At 39.5% G+C, this 20894-nt stretch overlaps 1 protein-coding gene across 2 annotated transcripts; it reads left to right on the top strand.

Moving 5' to 3' along the window:
- The first annotated feature begins 1466 nt into the window (after positions 1–1466).
- On the top strand, positions 1467–20430 carry nfrkb (nuclear factor related to kappaB binding protein). Of its 2 annotated transcripts, none has more exons than XM_049466426.1 (26): positions 1467–1620; positions 3361–3498; positions 3609–3810; positions 3915–4042; positions 4149–4320; positions 4917–5021; positions 5110–5183; positions 5462–5546; positions 5676–5850; positions 7675–7786; positions 7950–8076; positions 8217–8294; positions 8867–8946; positions 9035–9081; positions 9223–9283; positions 9453–9627; positions 10842–10948; positions 11066–11189; positions 13120–13199; positions 13418–13629; positions 14646–14922; positions 15954–16163; positions 16398–17105; positions 17996–18102; positions 18332–18467; positions 19858–20430. In XM_049466426.1, exons 2-26 carry the CDS (start codon positions 3373–3375, stop codon positions 19984–19986), a joined length of 3837 nt encoding a protein of 1278 aa, XP_049322383.1. In that variant the 5' UTR covers positions 1467–1620; positions 3361–3372; the 3' UTR covers positions 19987–20430. The 2 variants fall into 2 exon arrangements, with proteins under 2 accessions (XP_049322383.1, XP_022531777.2); XM_022676056.2 differs by having other exon boundaries at positions 13415–13629.
- The last annotated feature ends 464 nt before the right edge of the window (positions 20431–20894 follow it).

The raw sequence follows: 20894 nt of genomic DNA, 5'->3' as shown, positions 1-20894 counted from the left end.
CCAAAACGGGAGACTTGACAGGTATGGTTATCTCGTTCCTATGCATTAGGTTCTCGTTCCCACACCTTAATTATCTTGTTACCACGCATTACTCAAATATATATATTTTTTTACATGATGTCAAGTTTAGGGCTCCGTAGTTATTAGGGATATGATGATATTTATTTATACAACATTTAAAATGAATCAGCTACGAAGTATTATGAGTGGAAGTTTTGGATGGATTAGCAATAAAGCGGCAGATGACATGGGAATTAGTGTTATTCCTTGCAACAAGTCCGTTAATTTTAGCACAATTCCACCTTGGCTTTTCTGCTCTCCTGTTGTCAATTTAGAGGTTAAAAATGTAATCAAGACAAGAAGTTATCAAAATGTTCAACAATATCTAGACTTTATGTATGATGCAGCAATACAAATATACACAGATGCATCCAAAGAGTCAGCAGGTAAAACAGGGGTAGCTGTATACATTCCCAAAAATAATGTAATGATACAAAAAAGGACCTCAGACCACCTCTCTATCTTTTCTGCAGAGATGATGGCCATCATACTAGCGCTAGAGTGGGTAGAAGAAGTAAAGCCACGTAATATAGTAATCTGTTCAGACTCTATGTCCTCTCTAACAAGCATACAGACCGGAAAATCTACATGCAGACAGGATCTGTTAGATGAAGTGCACCAGATGATTTATCAAATAAGTCAACAGAGAATAATATTGCAGTTCATCTGGGTTCCTGCGCACACAGGTATAGAGGGAAATGAGAAGGCAGATGAGTTAGCAAAAGAAGCTCTGAAAGCAGAGAGAGTGGAGATACAGGTTCCCCTGAGCAAATCAGAGTTTAAAGCAATCATTACAGACGGGGTTAATAAAATCTGGCAGGACAAATGGGATAAGGAGGAGAAAGGCAGGCATTTATATAGCATACAAAAAGAGGTAACAGTCAGGAAAAACAGGTCACTATCAAGACAGGAGGATACCTGGTTCACCAGGCTTAGGTTAGGGCATACAGGACTGAATAGTGGACTTCACATTATAGGAAAACATGAGACTGGACTATGTACATATTGTAATGAATTAGAAACCGTCAATCATATACTCCTTACTTGCAGGCGTTACTCTAAAGAGAGAGAACGTTTTAATAGGGTCACGGAGAACTCAGTTACTTTGAAAAACTTATTGAGTTTGGGTGGTACAGACGCTACAGTTAAAGCTGTCATAGACTTTTTAAAAGAAACACAACTTTCAAGAAGACTTTAAATTTATTTGTGTTTTTTTTTTTTTTTTTTTTTTTTTTTTTTTTTTTTTTTTATATATATCCCAATGTGATCACACCTCAGTCCAGTAGATGGCGGTAATGCACTTAGATTGCAAGCTGCCATAAAACTACCACAGAAGAAGAAGAAGAAGAAGAATCAGCTACGAGGGCAACGTGTTTTTCGTTATTGGTTCCGGCACAGATCGCGGTGCAGGTCGGTAGGGTTTAGGGGACGGACCGCGAAACTCGGCGGTGCGGCGGTGTTATTATTCCTACCGCTGTTTCGGCTCGCTAACCAGCAGAGCTAAGCTAACAAGCTCCATGCCTCAGTTTGCTCAGCTCGCGTAGTGAGAGGGGTTGTGAGGTATGTAACTTACACTAATATACTGCGAAGTGTGTGTATCTACTGTGTCCTTGCAGTGCTTGTGTAAGTTCTGTGAAGAGGCTAAACCTACTAACTGGAACTGTAGCTAGTGTTAGCATTAGCCGTTTTAGCACCCACAACCAGTGTAGTTAAATGTGCTAAGCTAACCCTAGATAAAATGTTGTTATATAGCTGATCAATATATATAGTTATCTCATATTAGGCCTGGGAGGTTAATCGAATTACTGCGATTTTTTGGGGGGAGATAGAGATTTTACATCTTTGCATATAATTAGACGCTGTCAGGGGGAATTTCAGTAACTATACAGACATTTGTCATTTGTCAGGCTTTTGTCAGAAACCCGTAAATAACTTTTTTATGTGACAGTGAATTTCATATTTTACTGTTACTCGTTTCCTGAACTGAAATACGTGTAGGTTATTTTTCACCGTGTTTAATAAAAAAAATCTCTGTTCTGTGAATATATTTATCTAAAGCTGATTTGTGGCATCAGTTGTAAAAAGCGCTATATAAATACATTTGATTTGTAATTTTAAAGGAGGTTGCTCACTATTCTTAAAAACAAAAATGTTTACACATTAATTGAGTTAACATCCCTAGTACACACACTATATATACATCTCTGAGAAAAAATAAGATACCCCTTAAAAAAAGAGTAGTTTCTTTGATTTTTACAAAATTTACCAAAAAAAAAACCCTGATAAAATCCTCCTGGTGGAGAAGAACATGCCAAGATTCATTGAAAAAAAATTGTGATTAAAAACCAGTGACTGCAACCAGACACAAGAGACTCTGGCAGTAATCACTTCCACATTTAATGCATTAGGCCCCACATGCATATCCCGCAGGTTAGTGCATAGCTTCTATTGGACAAGGCAAAATTCATGAAACAAGATGCCAGTTTCTGGTCCATGAAATGTGGCATGTCAGTGTAAAAATGCAAACACTGAGTAAACAGCACTGTTTATTCTTAGTAAACCACAGACAAAACACTGCGCTACTTTAATTCAGTGGTTATCAGTCATGATCCAGGAGTAGTATTGTCCTACATGTTGGAGTGTTTTTCCTAATCGGTGCAATATGTTATATACAGCTCTGGAAAAAAATGAGACCTCTTAAAAATGATGAGTTGCTTTGGTTTTGCCAAATTAAAAACTATAAATAAAACCAGGTTATTCCATCAAATATTGATTTCTTTAAAACTTTATGAATATGACTCGTTTTCTTTGCATTATTTGAGGTCTGAAAGCTCTGCATCTTTTTTGTTATTTCTGCCATTTCTCATTTTTTGCATATAAATGCTCTAAATGACAATATTTTTATCTGAAATTTGGGAGAAATGTTGTCTTTAGTTTATAGAATAAAACAACAATGTTAATTTTCCTCAAACATATACCTATAAATAGCACAATAAAAAAAAAAATGATTCAGAAACTGAAGTGGTCTCTTATTTGTTTTCCAGAGCTTTTTATATTAGTTGTACATCAAAGTCCCTGGTGTGTATATTTTATTTTATTTAATTTTATTTAATGGACCTTAAACTAAAAGTATTTTTTGGTAAAAAAACATTTTTTGACTAATTTTCTTTTCTGTAAGTTCAATAAAATAACACAGATTAATTTAAACTATGTTAGCCAGCTCATTTATCTTCAAAGACATGTCGTCATAATCATAGACCATTGTAACTGTCTAAATCTCGCAACTGCATTCAATATTAGGGTTCCTAAAGAATGGACTCTTTGGCTCATATGCTGACCGACCCACTGGACTCAGGGATGGACAATGATGGATGTTTAATGGAGGAGTGCATGTTGGGGAACTGCAGAGTTCGTATTCCTGAAGACCTTCTGGAAGATGTGAGTAACATCAAGCATTCTGTGTGTTATAAGATGATGTAAAAGTTCTAATTTAGACTTGCCATTTATTTGTGGTCTGTGTGTGTTTCTATGAACATGTATATGAGCAGCCAGACATTTTCTTCTCTGTGATGAGTGAAAGTACCTGGTCTGAGGTCCTGACTGATGCCCAGAGGCAGAAGCTTCGTCAGCTCCTGCCACAGTTTCCAGAAAATAACGCTTCAGAACAAGACGGGGTCATCAGTGACCTTTTTAACAACCAGAACTTCTGCTTTGGAAACCCTCTGCACCTTGCCCAGAAACTATTCAGAGGTAATGTTCTTCTGTTGTAAACATTTAAAAAAATCACAAGAACTCTGCCTGTACAGTGTATTTTTAGTATAAATTAAATTAATAAAAAATTCTGTCATCCTCAGACGGCTACTTTAACCCAGAGGTGGTGAAGTATAGGCAACTTTGTGCAAAGTCTCAGAGAAAAAGGCACATCTACTCCCTCCAGCAGTACTACCACAAACTTCTCAAGCAAATTCTTGTCTCCAGAAAGGTATGCTAAACTTTCATAAATGTTCGAGTGTGTGTTAAATGACAAATTGCTTATTATTACAAATTACTCTTATTAATTTTGAAACATTTCTAATGTTTTTGCACAGGAACTGTTGGATCTGGCTGTTTGCGGTGGTCCTGAATTGGCTGTAAAACGACGCTATACTGTCCCCTCCCACAAGGAGGTGCAAGAGCAGCGTGTGAGGAGCAGAGTGGGCCGTATACTGCGGGACGTGAAAACAGAATGTGGGGACAGTAATGTTTCCTCTGATGATGATGGTATGTTGTTTAAAACATTTTAAATACAATTATACTTATTGATTATATGTCTTAGTAAATATATTTATGTTGGAGCTACTGACATGAAATGTTTTACTAGTTGTCTGTAACAACTCTAGTAATTCACAGATACAAAGATATCAAAAAGTGGAATGAGACAGGGGAAAATATTAAATATGTTTGCTGAAATTCTTTTAATACCTAGTAGAAAAGTCTTTGTTGGTAAAGCAAAAAGTCACAAAGCCAGAATTCATGAGGCTCAGAGTGTGAAAGGGTGCAGGGTTCAGGGCACATCATTTTCACACATGGATTTGCCACCTGAACCCTATTGAGAATCTTTGGGATGTGCTGGAGAAGACTTTTCACAGTGGTACAAATCTTTTAATTATCTTTACAAGACCTTGGGGGGATTAATGCAGCTCTGGACAGAATTAAATGATGTGACATTGCAGAAGCTTATGGAAATGATGCCACAATGAATGCATGCTGTAATCTGTCTTCTGGACAGGCTGTGTGTTAACTGAGAAAGGTTGATGTGTTTAATACTTAATCTTCCAGCTGTATGTTTTTGACTGCTTAAAATTGACTGATTACAGACACGACATCATGGATGGCAGTGCCTCCATCCCCATCTTCACCAACACCAACAATCTCTCTCAGGGTTTTGCCTAGTCTCTCAACCCAGGACATGAAAACCAGAGGTCAGTTCTACAGCAGGCATTAACTGCAAAATTTGTTAATTTTTGTGTAGGAAAATGATTTACATTTAGATCTTTTTTTTATCATCAGACAAGGCAGAGCTGGGGGAGAAGGACTTGAAAACCATGTTAAAAAGACACAGAGAGAAGAGGAAACTCCAACCGGTTAGTTTATCCTTAAACATGTTTTCTTAAATACTTTGCATCACTAAAATATCATCTAAAATGTACAGATTTATTTTTTTTGCAGATCATTGTTCATGAACTAAATGTTCTCTTATTTTTAGTGTCTCACATATTTGCAGCCAAATTGTGACGATTGTCCATTCTGGAAAATTGTTTGTAATGCAAATGTTTTATACAGGCGTATTGTAATGGTTCCAGACAATGTTTGCATATGCATTAATATTGAATAGCAACCACAATCATTTTGTCTCCATTAGGATCATCCCGACCTAATGACATCTGACCTTCAGCTTGGTGATATCATGTCCCGTGTAAATATAGGCAGAAAAGGATCCATTATGGGTGAGAACAATGAGCTCAGCTTTTAACATGTGTACTGTCCTTTAGTATCAAACGTCTGTGTTTAATATACTTTGACAATCATTGATGGATGTGTCTGCAATTGCTGAGTGTATTCTACTCTTCCTGTAGCTTTGTCTGACCTGGCTTTACCTAAGAAGAAAATTAAGGAAGAAAAAAAGAGACGGAAAATGAGACCTATTAAAACAGAATGTGACGATGGCTATGACGGTCAAACACCAGCAGCGTCTATGGTTACTGACATGTCTGACAATGCAACTGCAAGTCTACAGAGTGTTAAAGAAGAGTGAGTATGTCCACCAATATACACTGCTCAAAAAAATAAAGGGAACACTCAAATAACACAATATAACTCCAAGTAAATCAAACTTCTGTGAAATTAAACTGTCCACTTAGGAAGCAACACTGATTGACAATCAATTTCACCTGCTGTTGTGCAAATGGAATAGACAACAGGTGGAAATTATTGGCAATTAGCAAGACACACTCAATAAAGGAGTGGTTCTGCAGGTGGGGACCACAGACCACTTCTCAGAACCTATGCTGTCTGGCTGATGTTTTGGTCAGTTTTGAATGTTGGTGGTGCTTTCACACTCGTGGTAGCATGAGACGGACTCTACAACCCACACAAGTAGCTCAGGTAGTGCAGCTCATCCAGGATGGCACATCAATGCGAGCTGTGGCAAGAAGGTTTGCTGTGTCTGTCAGCGTAGTGTCCAGAGGCTGGAGGCGCTACCAGGGGACAGGCCAGTACACCAGGAGACGTGGAGGAGGCCGTAGGAGGGCAACAACCCAGCAGCAGGACCGCTACCTCCGCCTTTGTGCAAGAAGGAACAGGAGGAGCACTGCCAGAGCCCTGCAAAATGACCTCCAGCAGGCCACAAATGTGCATGTGTCTGCACAAACGGTTAGAAACCGACTCCATGAGGATGGTATGAGGGCCCGACGTCCACAGATGGGGGTTGTGCTCACAGCCCAACACCGTGCAGGACGCTTTGCATTTGCCAGAGAACACCAGGATTGGCAAATTCGCCACTGGCGCCTTGTGCTCTTCACAGATGAAAGCAGGTTCACACTGAGCACATGACAGACGTGACAGAGTCTGGAGACGCCGTGGAGAGCAGTCTGCTGCCTGCAACATCCTTCAGCATGACCGGTTTGGCAGTGGGTCAGTAATGGTGTGGGGTGGCATTTCTTTGGAGGGCCGCACAGCTCTCCATGTGCTCACCAGAGGTAGCCTGACTGCCATTAGGTACCAAGATGAGATCCTCAGACCCCTTGTGAGACCATATGCTGGTGCGGTTGGCCCTGGGTTCCTCCTAATGCAGGACAATGCTAGACCTCATGTGGCTGGAGTGTGTCAGCAGTTCCTGCAAGATGAAGGCATTGAAGCTATGGACTGGCCCGCCCGTTCCCCAGACCTGAATCCGATTGAGCACATCTGGGACATCATGTCTCGCTCCATCCACCAACGTCACGTTGCACCACAGACTGTCCAGGAGTTGGCGGATGCTTTAGTCCAGGTCTGGGAGGAGATCCCTCAGGAGACCATCCGCCACCTCATCAGGAGCATGCCCAGGCGTTGTAGGGCGGTCATACAGGCACGTGTAGGCCACACACAATACGGAGCCTCATTTTGACTTGTTTTAAGGACATTACATTAAAGTTGGATCAGCCTGTAGTGTGTTTTTTCACTTTAATTTTGTGTGTGGCTCCAAATGCAGGCCTCCATTGGTTAATAAATTTGATTTCCATTGATGATTTTTGTGTTATTTTGTTGTCAGCACATTCAACTTTGTACAGAACAAAGTATTCAATGAGAATATTTAATTCATTCAGATCTAGGATGTGTTATTTGAGTGTTCCCTTTATTTTTTTGAGCAGTGTATATATTCCTGCTGTAGTCCTGGGACTGTGTTGGTGTATATGTTCTAGAAAAAGAAAAATCTAGTTTTTGACTACATTTTCCACATTTAAATTTAAGGAAGAATCTCAGTTTAGAACGGCTTGATCTCTCTTTAGAATACTAGCCCTTACTATCGTTGTTTATGATGTAATAAATAATTATTGTATATTCATATGTATGTTGTTTTTTTTCTACTTAATGTAGACCCATGGAGGAGTCTCAGAGCTGCCCTGACATGGTGGAGGAAATAGCCATTAGCTTCTTTAATCTGCTGGAAGACATCCTTAGACAGGACCCCCTGCAATCCTCTTCCGTGGTACTGGCACCTTGCACCTGACAAGAAAGCATACTGTATATGGATTTACACTATGTAACCCTACATTCACTACTAGCAGTGCATAGCTGCCACTATATGCTGTGTTATCCGACATATATTTGTGGTGAATTAAGTGTTTATTAAATGTTTTTCTTGGTTTAAGGTAGAGGAGAAGGTGCAGCAATGGCAGGCCTCTCCTGCCAGTGCTCTCAATCCTTGGTTCTCTATGGCCCCCTGTTGGTCTGAGTTAGTAGTGCCTGCTTTGCAGTTCTTAGCAGGGGAAAACAAAGGTAAGTCATACTTTTTGTCCAAGTCCTGAATTCTATAATTAATATTATTTGTAAACCACCATTAAAAGATCTCTTTTTATTTACTCTTTACTTTGTGTGTGTGTGTGTCTGTGTGTGTGTTGTATCTGTGGTTCATGTAGCTGGCGCAATGGCACTACCTAGTGGATTTGCTCCTTATGTGGAATTCAAAGAACAAACACAGCAGTGGAAATGGATTGGTAAGATAATTATGATGAGTTAAGATGATCAATCCTGTAAGTTAAAATTTTTATATATAAAGTTTTATACTTTTGAGTTTTCTGCAATTATGTTTCCATGCGTTTTTTAAACTGTTGTTTAAAAAACATTTAAAACATGTAAAGAATACATTTTGGGGGACAGTTAGACATTTACTCATAAATTAAGTGCTACGTGTCAGATTAGTTAGTGAGTAAGTAAGTAAGTAAAATGTATTTTTATATAGCCCCTTTTTTTTCTTTTCACCATTTGCCGCTATTTACAAGCATCAAAATCCTACCAGTGGAGTGTAGAGCTACTTTGAGCTTGCTGGTGTTGTAAAAATAGCCATTTCTTTGCATGGCCAAGGCTATGCCCCATTGGTATCATTGTAAGGCTTTAAGGCTGAGCATTGACTAAAAGTGCTGTATTTTGGAAGATGGGGGGTGAACGCAGGTGGACTATTCGACAAAAGTTTGTTCTCGTTACCATGTTTCACTACAACACAAGTTCATTTCATACTGGATTTCTACTTTAAAATATGGATCTTATTCCAACTCCCACTTTCTTACAGGTCTTCCTCAGGATTCAGAGAAGGATCTTAGTGCACTCTGTCTTCTTTGGCTGGAGTCAAAAGATCATGTGGTGGTCAAGGTAGTGTAACTGTTGATTTCATCCTTGGTATCACAATACTGCAGTTCATGCCCTGTGTTAACTTGGGTGTTTTGTTCACTTATAACAGCAAGAAGGGGAAGAAGCAGCTGAGCTAACTCCTCCAGCTCCCAGAGTGTGAGTATCGTCATGAGCCAACATTGACAAACCCCTTAATTTTGTTTAGATCAAGATAACTTCAGGTAGATTGCCCTGAAACAGGACCCTTTTCATTTCCTTGTTATTTGCATATGTTTCAATGCACTTTTCATGTGGCAGGTGGACTGATTATGTGGTGAGGCCCAGCACAGGAGAAGAGCGGCATGTTTTTCAAGAGCAGGTAGGTGTATTGGGCTTGCCTGAGTGGGGCGCTGAGTGATTGATCGTCTGTGTGTTCAGGGTGCGATAGTGTAAACACCAACTTTATCAGAAAGGCTCAAGTACTCAATGTGGAATGTGCACTGGTTGTATCATTAACCTGACTGTGCTCTGTGCTCCCTGATGTTTAGGAGCAGCAGCGTTATGACCAGCCTCACAAAGCCTTCACCTTCCGCATGCATGGCTTTGAGTCTGTGGTGGGGCCGGTCAAGGGAGTGTTTGATAAGGAGACATCCCTCAACAAAGCTCGTGAGCACTCTCTCCTGCGCTCTGACCGACCAGCCTATGTCACCATCCTCTCCTTGGGTAATGCTGTTTTTAAAGTTTCATAAAGACATTCAAATGCACTGCGATGCAGATTGAAATATCACTACATATTAAAACCATAAATATCCAAATCATTTTAATTTAAAGTGTTTTTTTTTTTATATATATAAAACATCAGCTTTTTCTTCTTCTTTTTTTTTCCCCCTAAAGCATTCACTTAATGTTGCATGTTTTGAGATACACAATGATCATGATTATCTAAACTTGTTTACACTTTGTAGTTTGTCATTGCAATAATGCAGCCTCAGCCAGTAGTAAAACTAATTGTCAGTGATTTTGCCTCTTTTTTTATATTAGAGCTTTTAATGTTGTTTTTTTTTATATGCTCAGGTGCTCAGTAGCAGCCAGTAGCTGTCCTATAACAGATTTCGACATAAATAACGGCAATAGTTGATAATTAATTTATTTTTATGCAGTCTTTATTTGATTTAACTTTACATTGTGTTTGTTTTGATGTGAAATAATTAATGTGTTTGATTTCTTAATGTGAAAAAAAGAGTATTGTAAATCTATCATATCAACAATGTGAATACTTACTGAAATGGACTACAGCCCGCTAAGTCTATTTACACAGTCTATTTTGACATTTTGGCAGCTTTTGTGATTTTGCCCCTGTCCATCAACCTCTATTGGATTCCAAAAAAAACGCAATCAAGATGTAAACTTTAATTCAAGAGGGTTTTTAAACATATTGCAATTACAACCCATTTTTTTTATTATTTAATCTGTCTATTGTCACAGGCTCAAATGTAAGTATAGCAATTTCTTTTTACCAGGTGTGGTCTGACCCCTCATTATTATGTCAAATTAAGGAAATAAAATAAAGTTAATTGAATTTGCATTTAGTAAGTGTTCATGGTAACTCTAAATATACTGTTATCAAACATATCAACAATCAAACAGTCATTAGGCTGAAAAACAAAATGCAACTCTGAGAGAGAGAGAGTCTACATTTCAATCGTATCTTTATTGATTCAATTGGTGTACAGAGGCAAAACTGCAAACAATTGTATCCAACTGTCCAAATACTTACAGACCCCACTGGAAGTTACAGCTTCCAGCATGGGTATATTCAAGTTTACTGCAAGCACTTTGTCTGAATACACAATTAGACCTACAGTATTATCAGATTATTATTCATAAGGCCTCATGTTTTTGCCTTGTTTTAAAATGTGTTTGTTTCATATTCTTAGTGCGGGATGCAGCTGCCAGGCTTCCTAACGGTGAGGGAACCCGGGCTGAAATCTGTGAGCTGCTTAAGGATTCCCAGTTCCTGGCCCCTGATGTCACCAGTGCCCAGGTATAAAACACAACCCACACTGTTGTTTGTTCTATAGCATGCCTGTTGGGTTTATTTTTTTATTTTATTTATTTTTTTTTTTGGCATGTAACTCATGCAGCCATATGTTTCTTACAGGTGAACACAGTTGTGAGTGGTGCTCTGGATCGTCTTCACTATGAGAAGGACCCGTGTGTGAAATACGACATCGGCCGCAAGCTGTGGATTTATTTGCACAGAGACCGGAGTCAAGAAGAGTTTGGTAAATTCTTCTGCACCAAATGCACCAAAATTGATGAGAATGAAACCAGCAAACACATCGGAACAGATTCCATGGTTGAAAGCCTCGTGGCTTTCTGTATTATGCGTGACAGCTCTGAACAGCCTCTGTGAAGGTGAAGAACAGGTTATGTAGGAAAGAGCTAAGTTTCAGGTTACCAGGTTACCTCAGTTTGTAAACTGTGTTACTGATCGACCAGATAAACGCTGTTTGATGTTTGTGCAAGATATACAGCAGCTTGCAAAAGTATTCATACCTGTAGAATGTTTGTTCACATTTGGTCACATTACAACCACAAACTTAAATATATTTTATTGAGATTTTAAGTGATAGACCAACACAAAGTAGCACATAAATGTTACTTTATAAACCCCCTATATTCCCCATATGAACTCCACCTTTGAGTAGAGCCACCTTTGACTGTAATTACAGCTTCAAGACATTTAGGGTTTGTCTCTACCAGCTTTGTACATCTAGAGGCTGAGATTTTTGCCAGATCTTCTTTGTAAAATAGCTCAAGCTCGGCCAACAATTTTCAGCAATTTTCATGTCTTGCCACAGAAGCTCCATGGGATTTAGAACAGAGCTTTGATTGGGCCATTCTGTAGCTCTGGCTGTATATTTAGGGTCATTATCTTGCTGGAAGGTGAAACTCTAACAGGTTTTTGTCCAGGATTGCCCTGTATTTAGCTCTGTCCATCTTCCCAAGTCACACCTTTAATTTTTTTTTATTTGATTAAATTTTTCTTTCCACTTTTGTGCGACATTGTGTTGTTCTATCACTTAAAAACCTCATACATTTAAGTTAGTGGTTGTAAGGGGGCAAAATGTAAAAAAATGTTTAAGAGGTAGTTCAATTGAGTAGAATTTAAGTAACTTACAGTAATTGTAATCTTTTCAAACATCAATGTCCTGTGTATGGAGCATCAGGATTTACTACATTCCGCTTTTACCCAGTTACTGTACTTTGGAAGTAAAAGGCTGAGTAAGGCAGAAATAATTTTATTCAGAATTGTGGAGCAGATTTTTTTAAAATATTTTAAAGCACACAAACCAGTGGAATCGGCTTATCTTTAGAGGAAGAGTTTTAGTAATCAGATTTGTTCACTTTATCTTACATCAAAAATCCACATGAAAATGTGTACAGTTTCTTTGCATAACCTCTTTATTTTTAGAACAGACTAGACCTGGTGTCCATTAGAAGGAAAATATCGACACCTTCCTAAAATGATCACTTCACTCTTTTTTTTTTTTTTTTTTTTTTTTTAACACAAAAAAACATAGAACAGTTGTTATGGCTGTTTAAAAAAAATAGCAGTGGTTTAAGAGGACCGTTTAAAGTGCAGTCGATCAGTAGAACCAAACATAAACAATCCTATTTCAACATTTAAAAAATATTAATTAAAATGGCAGAAAACAGTTAGCATTTTAACAGCCACAAATTGTAGAGAATGGACTAATATGCAGACTCAATAATAACAGCCTGTAGCTTTTAGTAATGAAATTCTTGGAAAGTCACATTTTTCTTTTGACCTAAATAATAAAAGTCACTCTTGATACAGGCCATTTTTCTAATCTGATCAACTAAGGGTGTGGGAGGTTTTACCATAGGTGGCCATGAAGCATCAGGAGGAGATGATTTGGCTTAAAAAGTCAATTTTGCCTAAAGGTGACAATATGATATGATGGAGAAAGAAAAAAGGAATGAACATTTTATTTAGGTTTTTTTTTTATCTACTGTAATGTTCTTTCAAACACAATTCTTTTTTTTTATTTATTTACACACACTAAACAATATGCCCAAACATACGCAGGCATCTTGTTGGACATGCCATTACAAAATATTGTTCAGATTGTTTTGTAATAGTTCGGTAGCATTAGACAACATATAACAAAACACTTCTCTGTGCAGAGAGGATCCACCAGGCTCAGGCTGCTGCCGCCAAGGCTCGAAAAGCCCTGCAGCAAAAGCCCAAACCCACCCCCAAGCCTGTGAGTACGACTGCATACCAACCCTTTTACACACATTCATACCACATCTGTTTTGAAATCTCATTGCTGTATTAAGGTTGTAAACTGGTACCCTGTGAAACTGGTAATACCGGCTTTATTTCCTGAAATCATTCCTCTGTTAACCTTGCACCTTCATTTGACATGGAAAGCGTCTGTGGGTTGAAGATTTGCTTATTCATGTATGTGTTTGGTAGAAGTCTGGCAACAAGGAAACAGGTGGTAAGAGTGGAGCTGCGGAGGGCCAGTGCTCGGTGCCTGAGGGACCTTCAATACCTGCTGCTGCTAGCTTACCCCAACCACCCAGCACCCCAACACCAAGCACCCCTGGTACACCAAAATCCCCACTACCCCCGACTGTGGCAACACCACTCAAAGCAGGCATTCCGGACCCTGTCAAATCCAGCTCCAGGTAGTTGACTAGTGGAGTGCCTTGATTTTTTTTTGTCTGAGTATTCAATCTGATAAACTGAAGTGACACAAGTAATTAGAATTAGATTTAATTAGATTTTAATTAGATTTTAATAATTACCTTCTGGTCCTTAAAAAGTCTTAAAATGTCTTAAATTAAAAACTGGGTTATCTGGGTAATCTGGTCTTAAATTGTCTTAAATTTACTGTAAATTTGCTGCCGGTATAAAATTTAAAGTGGTGTGTGTTATGCAGGTGGGAAAGCACATATTAACATTAGCAGCAAGTTATCTAACATTCCTGGTGAGAGAACTAAGGTTAGCGGAGCGCTAACTAACATTAGCGGCGAACTAGCCAACTGTACCGTAGAGAGAACTAGGGTTAGCGGAGAGCTAGTTAACATTAGCGGCAAGTTAGCTAACATTACTGTGGAGAAAACTAAGGTTAGTGGAGAGCTAGCTAACATTAGTAGCAAGTTAGATAACATTACTGTGGAGAGAACTAAGGTTAGCGGAGCACTAGCTAACATTAGTAGCAAGTTAGCTAACATTACTGTGGAGAGAACTAACGTTAGCGGAGAGCTAGCTAACATTACCGGAGAGCTAGCTAATATTAGTGGTGAGCTAGGTAACTTTACAGAGCTAGCTAACATTAGCAGCAAGCTAACTAACATTACCGGGGAGAGAACTAACATTAGCGGCAAGCTAGCTAAAACTAGTGGGGAAAGAACTAAGGTTGCCAAAGAAATTATGACTACATTTTTGGGTCTTAAATTATATTTAATGAGGTCTTAAAAAGATATTACTAAGCATTAAATTTGACTTTTAAAATGGTGCAAGAACCCTGCATTAGTTATATGTTGAATCCACAGTGTAGGGAAGGGAAACGCTAATCTCTGCAGGTTTGTTGCTAATGTCTCCAGGTTCAACATTTGACATTTATATTAAAATAACTAATTGAATATATGATAATTATATGGTAAATAATAATTTCCCTGTGCTGTCCTTTTTTCTGCAGTGTACTGCTGGTGTCTCCACCCTCCATGCCTCAGCTGGGCACTCTGCTCTCTGCTGGACAGGTTGCCCCACAGGCCTCTCAGCAGGCTTCAGTGCAGCCTGCAACTCGAGTAGTGGCTCACTCTGCCACAGGAGGCTCTCTGCCTCAGGTCCGTGTGGTCACTGCTCAGCCAGGCCTTCCCACTGTCTCTGCTGGCCAGACAGCCACACTGGTGCACCAGACGCCCCACCATATCAGAGTTCCTGTTACAGTGGCCCACAGCAAGGGGATTGCTCAGGTCAGCTGAATAAATAATACATAAAAAAAGCATTATTCTAATTTATGTGAAGAGCAGCAGTTGTGGGGAAACTGATTTTGTGTTGTATTGTATGCATGCCTATTGACTGAAATATGGTTGTAGGAAACAGGACAGACCATTTTAGCATCAATACCTGTAGCACTTTGTAGATGTCCATATTACTGAGCTGGAAAAGTGATCAAATAATCGAATTACTATCACACTGCGTTCTAGGTGGATTAAACTTTTTCTTTCATTTTATTTATTTAAATTTAGCACAATCAGTATGCACTTTAAATTACTACTTTTAAATTTTAGTTTCCTTATCCTTGTATCCTTTTATGTTGAAAATTTTTGTTTGTTGGATTTTCATTTTTACATTCACTTTGGCTGATTTTGCGGTTAGTTTGTTTCACATATTAGGGCCTTTTCACACCAGGACTATTTGGTCCAGATAAAGTATACTCTGGTTCATTTATACTTTTGGTGAGGATTGTTTGAGCAGGTTTAAAAACAATAATTGCACTTGTGTGAAATGCTTTTATTTGAGCTAAACTGCTGTTAAGGTGCAGTTTAACTTGATATATAGCCCAAATGATTACTATAGCTATTAATAAAACGCAGTCTCTGCTGCTGCTCCATGCTAAACTGTTTTTACACTGAACGTCGTATGTGCAGCATTCACTGCTCATGCCTGCATGACTCTTTGGCGCAGCAGCAAATTTTCAGCATTTAGTGTTAAAGTAGTTTTACACTGCGCAACTATATGTGCTGATCTGGAATACAAAACCTTCTAGCTATAACCTGTTTTCGTTTATTCTCATGTGCCAGTCAGCTCTGACCAATTAGAGGAGCCAAGGTGCTCACATGCCATTTTCATGCGTTTATATATGCGTCTATGTGAAAAACCAAACCAAAAGGAAAAATGCAGTAAACAATCTTTCATTCCCTTGAAGTTTTAAATGCTTGGATATGGATAACCCTCGATGTTTTTCAGAGTGAAAACTAACTGATTTTTTTTGTAAATCCAGGCTGTGGTGACTCTGCCTTTAAGGAGCCAGTCTGCAGGAAGTCCTGTTCAGGTGCAGGCCTCACGGACCCAGACTGGCCTGTCTGTCCCAGGCCTGGCCTCTGCTGTGGCGGTCACTAAAACTCAGACTAGCTCTCCAGGAAGCCCTGCTCATAACACTGCAGCACCTGCTGTTCTACAGGGGGTCACTAGCCAGAACATCATTAAACAGGTATATTTTGTTTAGATACAGTGTTATTCTGTTATATATCAAATGTGGCATGACTTTTGATGGTTGTGATCATCAATTTTTCTTTTGATTATATTCCAGAGGTTTTTAATTTGGAAAAATCTAAGAAACGTATCTTATTTTTTTCAGAGCTTTATTTATATTTATTTCTAAAATATAATATCAATTTTGACACAAAACCAGTGCTATAATAATCTTAAATAAATCATCATTCAGGTTGCCATCACTGGTCAGCTTGGTGTGAAGACCCAGAATGCACCAGGTATTCCTCTGACCGCCACCAACCTGCGAATTCAGGGCAAAGATGTTCTACGATTGCCACCCTCCTCCATCACCACCGACGCTAAAGGCCAGACTGTTCTTCGCATCACTCCTGAAATGATGGCCACTCTCAAACTCACCCCAGATATGCTGACCAGTACTGCCAGCACTTCTGCCAAGGGCATCTCCGCCACCCTGCACGTGACCCCACCACAGACCTCTTCCCCTGTTGTCTCCAGTCCTGCCACACCAGCAGCTGCAGAGGCCCTGGCTGGCAAAGCCACCTCCTCCTCCCTGGGCCCTCCAGGAGCTGCCACTATTGTGAAGGTGCACCCTGAACTAAAGGCCACGTGTGACACTGCCATCCGCCTCATGCCCTCAGAATCCAAAGCTGGTGGCACCACCATTCGCATAGTGCCCAACCTGGGAGTGATTCCGCAGAAGCAGGGCCAGACTGTTACAGTTAATACCACCACTACAAGCGCCAAGCCCGTTACAGCCTCCTCAGGCGCAGCCACAGTCACCATAGCTACCAGCGGTGTGGCAGGAGCTAAAAGTGTGACGCTGGGCCCTGCAGCTGCAGGCTCTCCTCTTTCATTGGGCACTGCTGCAGCGACGGTCCGACAGGTGCCCGTGAGTGCTACGGTCGTGGGCACGCAACAGGTGACTAGTTTATACATTAAAACTAGATGTTTAAAGTTTTCCCCTTATGAATGAACCTGTGACTTTGCATTCTGTGTCATTGAGAGTAGGTCTGCATGATATATTGTTTAAGCATAGTCATCGCGATGTTCGTATGCGTAATAGTCACATCACAGGACGTGCAATGTCACTAAAGGCAATTAAACACGTCATGTTGCAGTGTTTTAATTCTTGACACAAGAAGTAGATACACAGCACTGTCTCTGTGTCTGTGTTAGTGACAGGCTGCTGCTGTCTAAGAAGTGTGAGGGGGAGGGGGAGCATTTTCCCAGCACTTTTAATCCCAGAAAAACACACTTATTTACCTTTTAAAAAAACATTTAAATGCCTGATTAAAGGGCCAATTACTGTTGTTTTGCTTTTTTTCTCGGGATTTGAGAGCTCGGCTCTGACTCAGCTCTTGATCAGTTCAGACACGAGACAGTGTGCGAGTGGGGGCGGGGCAGGTGACGTCATGGGCCCTGCATTGTTTAATATCACGATATACATTGTCGAAAAAAGAACATTTGCAATGGAAAAATTTTTCCCCTATTTGAAAGCCATGGGAGTAAAGCATTAGCAGTAGCTAGGTAGCAGCTGGTAAGTTTCTGTAGATTAGTATTATTAACTGCAGCCTCAACAAATGATGTAAGACGCGCCACAATGGAGTTTTGTATAAAATTGTTTGATACTTCAGTACCATATAAAGTTGTTTGATGTTTATCTGATAGATGCAATAAAAGTTAAACATAATGATTGTCTAAAATACAGTGGCAAACTGCTGTTTAGAACACAGTGTTTCAATAAAATTTTTTTTGCCTGTTTTAAAATATAAAGTGTAACTACTTACTCTCTCTTGTCTCTCCCTTTAGGGAAAGCTTCCTGCAAGAATCACGGTGCCTCTCTCTGTCCTTAGCCAACCTCTGAAGAGCAAGAGTGTTGTCACTACACCTATATTGAAAGGCAGCATCAGTACAAAGTATGTTTACTTCTGTTTATTTTTTTCTTACTTACTTTCTTACTCTGCAGAATTTTTGCATGATTACTTTGTATAGATTAAGGCTACAGAACTTTGGGTCATAGACAGAATGTACTCTGATTATCTTCTAACCACCGGGTTCAGCATGTTCGAGCCTTTTTGCTACAGACTACAGCAGTGTCCCTATGCTGGCATCCTGATGTGACCTGAGTCTCTGTTCTCTGTGCAGCATCAGTAATCTCGGGAGGAACATTATCCTGACAACAATGCCAGCAGGCACCAAGCTCATAGCCGGGAACAAACCTGTCAGCTTTGTCACAGCTCAGCAGCTGCAGCAGCTCCAGCAGCAGGGCCAGGCCACACAGGTCAGCATCTCGGCTTAATCCACTGTATCCTCATTCACTGACCTAATCTGACTGAATTTTTATATCAGAAACGGTGTACCAGAGAAAAGGTGAGGTCTAAATCTTTGTAATATTTGTTGGAAGCAATTCGTTTTATCATGGGATTTAGAATTGCGTCATTCAGTTTATTTCAAAATAATACACTGACATGCCAGAAGTTGTCAGGTAGCAGGTTGTAGTTAGATCATGAAGTGTTTCCTCAGGGAACACTGTAACAATCTGATAATCTGTATTGTCAGAGGTATTGTCAGAGAAAGGCCTGATAGTGGGTGCCAGATAGATGGGGCTATCCATTTTATCAAAGTTGTACAGACGTTTAACATTCCTTGATGCACAGTGACTTATGTACCGAGAGTACTTTATAGAAGGCTAATATTACCACCCACAGTGGACAGTGCAGTGGGAGGCAATGACTGACTGTCTGCATCTGGCATCTGCATCTAGAATTGTCTGTGCAAACAGACACAAGTGACCCTGGCATTAAACACATCCACATTTTATCCAGTTTAATGCCCCATATGCATGTTAGTGGAGTGTTCTTCAGCTTCCATAAGACAAGTCAAAAGTCATAAAACAAGACACTAGTTTATGTCCCAGCGATAACACTACGTTACTACAATACTATGTTCCAGGAGTAGTATTGTCCTACATGTAGGATCAGGGCAATATATTATGATAATTGATATGAAAATAATATATTCTTTTTTTATACCGCAGTTAGTTCCTACCCTCCAGTGTGATTGGCTGACAGGCATTATATGAGTGCCTTTATTAGGCGATTGTGCACTGTAACCGGATTTTTCCATGTATTAATCCAACACATACAGGTAACCTAGCAACAATGCCAGCACTTACAAGCCAAACATGACTGCTACAAACAGAGCAGATCTGTTGAAATGAATTACAGTGAGTTCATTAAATCTACTGGATTTTGCATTTGTTTCCATCTAAAACATCTTATAAATCAGGATTAATTTATTTTTTATCCAAATTATCAATAGTTAGGCTTTGGTCTTATATGATATGATACTTCATGTCAAGGGTTAAGTATTTATTTTTTCATTTCTATTTTTGGAAAATAGATTATTAAAAAAAAAAAGCCCAAGATGGCTGCCAGTCTGGTCCATTGTTTGCGTTTTGTTTTGTGGTTTATTTATGTAAATACTTTTCTATCATTTTCTGAAACTGGAAATGGTGCGTTGTCTTGGCCAAGTCTTCTTTAAAAAAAGAGATTTTAATCCCAAGTGACCTCCTGATTAAATAAAAATTAATAAAAATTCCTTCAAACACCTTCAAAATGATTAATAAGTTTTTAAACAGTAACCTAAATGCATGTTGTGTTCTTCTGCAGGTTCGCATTCAGACCGTTCCAGCTGTGCAACTGCAGCAGCGCTCAGCAGCCAGTTCCCCTAAATCCACAGTGTCTACTGTGGTGGTCTCCACTGCTCCCTCCCCTAAGACAAACCCTGACCCACAGTGATACTGAATCCTGATGCACAGTGAATGCCACCATGAAGTCTCTCCATAGCCCCTGAGGTGTACGCTGTACACAATTCAGGGAAAAGGCCATGGGAACTGTTGAATCAGAGTTTACAGCACCTTATCATGCTGTGGAAAGCCAGTGCTTGCCAGAACTCTGTGAAAGTATACATGTGTGAAATGTGTGGTGTTTAGTGTTGGTTCCCAACTGACAAGCCTGATTAGGGCACCTTTTATCAGATCTGCCAAGGCCCTGCTCAGTAGAATTGATTCCAGCCCTGCATACTGTGGCCTTTAGGGGTCTAAAGGTTGTGAAAAATGTTTAGCTGATTGTACTTTTGTGATCTATGTTGTTTGTGGAGAAGGCTACAGACTTTAAAGCTGATATTTGTGGGTTTTTTTTTGTCTGAAAAGGAAGTGTAATAAATTATATTTGTTTGTTTAATCAGCTCTCACTTCACAACAATAAAGCAGTACAGGTATCTGACAGAGCCTTACAAATGTAGAAAGTGTGGGAAGTTTTCATACTGGGTTTTTTTTTTTTAATAATGATTCTTAACACACTTTACATTGATCCTTTTGATTGAGGTTTGTAGTGCCCTCCATGATTATGATGGCATTCCTACATTTCATGACAGCAGTAGAGTAAAGCATTTAACACTTTCTTCTCACACGCAATACATTTTGGTGCTGAGGATGCCAATTGCTGATGTGTTTTTAGTGCTATTTTGTCCCGTTCTTCCTGCAAACACGCATGTGATTTTGCTTCTTGATGAAAAAAGCATTGACTTCAAGATATTATTTGAAGGCAGTTTATGCTACTCTTATATCTTCGTGTACTTTTCTACATTAATGCTGCCCATAGAAGTGTATTGGCACAACCCCAATACCATGGCAGACACTAGCTTT

This window comes from Astyanax mexicanus, chromosome 17, assembly GCF_023375975.1.
Source record: "Astyanax mexicanus isolate ESR-SI-001 chromosome 17, AstMex3_surface, whole genome shotgun sequence".
Classification (NCBI taxonomy): Eukaryota; Metazoa; Chordata; class Actinopteri; order Characiformes; family Acestrorhamphidae; genus Astyanax; species Astyanax mexicanus.
This window is presented reverse-complemented; position numbering and strand designations above follow the sequence as displayed.

Bases quoted from the DNA above. Each gene is read 5' to 3' on its own strand.
- nfrkb (XM_022676056.2), top strand. From the start codon at position 3,373: ATGGACTCTTTGGCTCATATGCTGACCGACCCACTGGACTCAGGGATG. The intron at 16,164-16,397 runs GTATATTTTGTT...ATCATCATTCAG, and splicing joins GCCAGAACATCATTAAACAG to GTTGCCATCACTGGTCAGCT. The intron at 18,468-19,857 runs GTCAGCATCTCG...GTTCTTCTGCAG, and splicing joins AGCAGGGCCAGGCCACACAG to GTTCGCATTCAGACCGTTCC.